The sequence below is a fragment of the Fulmarus glacialis genome, unplaced genomic scaffold (genome assembly GCF_000690835.1).
Source record: "Fulmarus glacialis isolate BGI_N327 unplaced genomic scaffold, ASM69083v1 Scaffold47149, whole genome shotgun sequence".
Classification (NCBI taxonomy): Eukaryota; Metazoa; Chordata; class Aves; order Procellariiformes; family Procellariidae; genus Fulmarus; species Fulmarus glacialis.
In genome coordinates, this window is record NW_009236101.1 from 1 (window position 1) to 4,699 (window position 4,699).

Consider the following 4,699-nt stretch of genomic DNA (forward strand, 5'->3'; position numbering starts at 1 on the left):
TAATTCAGGGCAAGTACTTTTTCCCTGCTTTATTGCTAAGGAAGCATATAGCAATTTCTTTTATCAATTTTTACAGTTAACTCAAATTACATAGGAGTGTCCAAGTTGAAATTAGAATGAGAAAATTAGAAAGAGCATGAGAACGCTGTCCCTGATATAATTCCTCTGAACCAAAAGGGATGTTACATTGCATATGTGCCTCATGTAATTTCACTGGAAACAGAAAAGAAATTAATCCTAGCTCTTGTCCCTGAGTTTGAGGAGGCTTTGGATGGAGTAGCTAATAGAGTATAACTGCTGTATTTCTTCTGAATGCAAAACCAGCTGCAATGACTATAATATAGAGCATTCCCTTAGCCTCTACTCTTTCTCTGAAAAGAACAATTTTTAAAGTACCACATTATGTATTTATTGCTAGTAACTGCAATATAGCAACAGAAATAATATCAAAGTTGCATCTAGCTTTTTTCTTTTTTTTTTTTGTTTGTTTTAAGGCTTTGAGTTATACTCCTGTGGAAGTAAAAAACGCAGATGAAAGAACAGAAAAAGATATTAGCAGGTAAAGATACTTTGAGACCAAGGAACCTGTGAGTAACTTGGCTTTTGCGTATGACAGCCTCCTGTTCTTGCTGTTCAGGAATTGTAAAGAAGCAAGCAGTTCACAAGAGCTTTTTGTGTCAGGTTTCTGGCAGCAGCCAGCCTCCAAGGACTTGTTCAGGAAGGCACAATGACCTCCTTGTGCATTGCCATGACCGAGGAACAGCACAAGTCAATGATTATAGACTGCAGTGGACCTCAGCCTCAATTGCATAATGCAGGTGAGATTACAGCTGTGAATACTTCTTAATGTTACTCACTTGTATCCATCAGCTGCTGAGAGTTGTGGACGTTAGAGGTAGTTGAAGATATTCAGAAGCTCATAGGTTCATGCCCAGAAAGTTTGGATGCTGGCTGGAAGCTACAACACCTGTTTTCCTATGAGGTAGCAGTTTGTTTTACTAGATACACTGGAACTCTGGTTTAAAATGGTTGATAATAAAATCCACAATGCATTTAGTTTGCAGACCATGAAACTATGACTTGTACACTTCAAGAAAGGTGCAAAACCTTTTTTTTTCCCCTGTTGTATTTCTGACAAATGTTGTGAAAAGGGATTCAACAATTGGAACAGAATTTCGTGTAATCACTGTAGCTATGTTTGCTTTTCTTTTCCACATGTATTGTTTTTCTTAAGACTTATTTCCTGGCCCAGGTATACTACTACCAGTTGTTATGTGAGAGTGATTAAACCAGGTGAATGCAGCTATATATTTATGTTGAGCACATTTACTTTTTCTCGTCTCTTCCCTGTGTTCCTGAACACGTAACAGGAAGCAACAGGTTCTGTGAGGACTGGATGCATGCTTTTGTGAATGGTGCTGAAGGTGGAAATCCGTTTCTCTTCCGGCAGATTTTGGAAAACTTTAAATTGAAGGTACCTGTTCATATATATTAAAGACTTGGAGAAGACATCAGGGTTTCTGAGGGAGCAAATACTCCTTTTGCGGCAAAGCAAAGTTTTAGGTTACTTATGATTTCTATACATCATTAACTGATTAACTCTGAAGTTTAAGTTGAGGACTGTCTTACTGTAGTTGACAAGACTAGAACGTAAAGTAGTGTGAAAGTTTCTTCAGTGAGTACTCCAAAGGCATTTTCTCATATTTAAAATAAAACCCACTTTTTTTTTTCTTAAAATACTGTTAATTTGAGCTGTGCTCACTCAATATCATGTAATTGGGTAACATGGATTCAGTATTTAACACTTCTTAGGTGATCTGTCATAATAGAAGAGCAGAACTCTCGAGACAAGTTTGGGCATTATCAAGTTGTGGTGTCCACACATTTTGCATCATTACAGTAACAGTGGTAATATGCATAAAAGACAGTACTCAATTCTTACATTACTCTTGAGTAGTAATATAAAATCCCTATTGGAAATGCTTTTGCTTCTCTTGCTATTCTTCCTTCACTTTTCCACATGATAGTATGTTTTCTTTCCATGCTGTTACTCTTTTCCCAGGCTATACAAGACATTAACAACCTGAAGAGGTTTATCCGCCAGGCTGAAATGAACCACTACGCCTTGTTCAAGTGTTACATGTTTCTAAAGAACTGCGGCAGTGGAGACATCCTTTTGAAGATTGTTAAAGTAGAACATGCAGAAATGCCAGAAGCCAGAAATGTGGTGACAGTCCTTGAGGAATTCATGAGAGAAACACCAGTGGCTTAAAATTATTTTAATTATTCTGTACTCATTTGAGGGTATTGTATAAATCATTAATTTCTTCTGTGCAGCTTAGTTTCACTATTGCAGGATTTTTAATTTATATTTAAAAGTATTACCTAAATCAAACCTAAGCTGCAGTTTCATCTGCCTCTTTTTTAGATAAAGCAATATGAGCTTTTTTTTAATGTGTAAATAACAGATCATACAAACTCCTGCATAGTTTTCAGTGCTTACCAGATTCTCCACGACTTGCTCTTTTTCTGAGGAAATCATGACATTTGGTTTTTACAGTCATTGCACAAAAAAAAAGAACAAATCCCTTACCTGGCAAGCATTTCAGTGTTTTAAATATTTTAAATATCTTTAAAATGATCGTGTCTAATCATTAAGATCTGGTTACTTTTGTTTTAAGATATAAAGAAGCACAAATATCTGGGTAAATCATAGTAAATGAATTAATCATATTTGTTTGTTTATATAAGAGAACATAGATAACAAGTCTGTAGCTAGTTTCCACATTCTACTTTCAAATGGGCAGTTTGTTCTTCCGTTACTAGATAAACAACTTGTCAATTGGTATGAAACAGAACTGCCTTAAGACGGAACAGAGTTTTAGGAATCGGTTCGTGTGTGCTTGTATGTATGCATACATACACTGGACAGACATGTTAAATTCCCAGGCTATTTGATGAATCCCATTCTTCATTAGTTTGCATTGTGATGAAGACCTTCTTTGTGTGTTCTTAGTACTCTTTTTGGGTAACTGTAAATAATCATATGTTTTTCAGTCATGGAGAATTAAACCTGAAAAGTTTACAGATTAAATATTAACTTTAAATTAATAGAAACTTCTTCAGAAATTGAAGTAAACTAAGTTCCCAAGTTAATTATTCAGACTTTAAAACATTTCATTGTATTTCAGCAATGAATTCTTACCCACATCATAGGACATTTAGGCAGCAGAATACTTGAAGAAAATCTTTGGCCACAACTGGAATCAAAACTCACAAAGCCTCTGAGTGACCACATAAAGGAGGACTATTTCTGCAAACCTGATACAAGCAAAACTCCCTGTTGCTTTCCTTTGCAGCAGAGGGTGTTTGAATGCCTTACTTGGGGCATTTGAACAACTCTCCCTGAAACAGTAACTGTTACAGTCTTACTGATGCAGTTAGGTTTGACTGTTCTGTCAGTGCTGTATACTGTGACGATAAAAGTTGAATGCTTTCTGGTGACACCGTGTTGAACCTGTGATAAGGTTTACAGTAAAACACATCCAAATCCTTAATCGTGTGCTACGTTAAATTACAAATGAGTGTTGTCCTTGATGTTTCCTGTTTAAGACCTTTTATTCACACAATGCAGAGGAGCTGCTAGTGTAATGTGCAGGAGTCTGCAGGTGTCATATTGACAGCTGACGTCAGAGAAGAAAATAGAAGTCATTTGAAGAAAACAAACCCCTTATTCTCTCATTTGGAGGAGCTCTGAGAAGTAACAATGTTTTCCTTCAGAATATTTTATTCATGAGTGAGTAAAGCAATGCCACTCAATAAAACGTCACCCTTTGTTGCTCTTGCACATTTTTAACAAAGTTGGAGCGCTGATCATTTAGTATTTTGCCTGAGCAGGAAGCAGGGAAGAGTTCAGTGTTCAAATAAAAAAAAAAAAAAGAAGTTGGATGTGAAGAACAGGTAGCTGTGATCTGGTAGGAGTGTAAGAAATCATTGCACTAGTCTTGTTCCTTGTGCCTGCAGCTGGGTGGAGAGTTGGGCCAGAGCCTTGTGGGACCAGATGTTCTATGCACTGGTCTTAATATTTACAAAGAGTAGGTCAGTCCCAGGCACGGCCGTGCTGGTGGTGATAAACTTCTCCTGCGATGCAACCACAATTGCTTTGCCCGGTCTTCATCTCTGGAAGTTCTCAAGAATAAACTGGCTGAAGTGCCGAACAACTTGCATTACCTCTTAGCTGACCCTGTCTTCATCAGGATGTTGGACTAGAGATCTTCTGAGGTCCCTTATAACCTGAATTACCCTATTATCATGTGACCCATACTACACTTATTAAGATTTTTGTTTTGTTTGCTAGGTAAACTACCATAAATCACTCTTCAAAATCCAGCTTTTTTAACCTTAACTGTAAAACTTTGCTTAGTCTTGTTGGGGCTTCTCCCTTCAAGGTAATGCATTGTTCGGTATCAGTCCCATTGAATTTGTACACTCTTACATGTGGACAAGCTTCAGTCACAACCTTTTCTGTTGCAAGTTCCTTTTCCTGAATTTTTCCAGCACTGAGGGTGGCTGGCAGTATGAAAAATGTAACTTCTTGCTTTCTGCAGCCTTTGTTTTAACATCATCTCACTTCTGCCAGCTTTGCAGTGACTTTGCTGTTCAGTTACCTAGCTACTAAACTCAAGACGCTCACAAGTAC

The 4,699-nt window shown here is 37.3% G+C and overlaps 1 protein-coding gene across 1 annotated transcript; it reads left to right on the forward strand.

Annotated features, from left to right (window-relative positions):
* Nucleotides 1–418: 418 nt before the first annotated feature.
* LOC104082956 (chromosome unknown open reading frame, human C17orf75) lies at nt 419–2,272 on the forward strand (the record flags this gene model as incomplete). The annotated part of the gene is made up of 4 exons (XM_009586249.1): nt 419–559; nt 682–818; nt 1,371–1,474; nt 2,063–2,272. Coding segments are annotated over 4 exons (592 nt in total), but the record flags the coding sequence as incomplete, so codon positions are not given.
* Between the last annotated feature and the right edge of the window lie 2,427 nt (nt 2,273–4,699).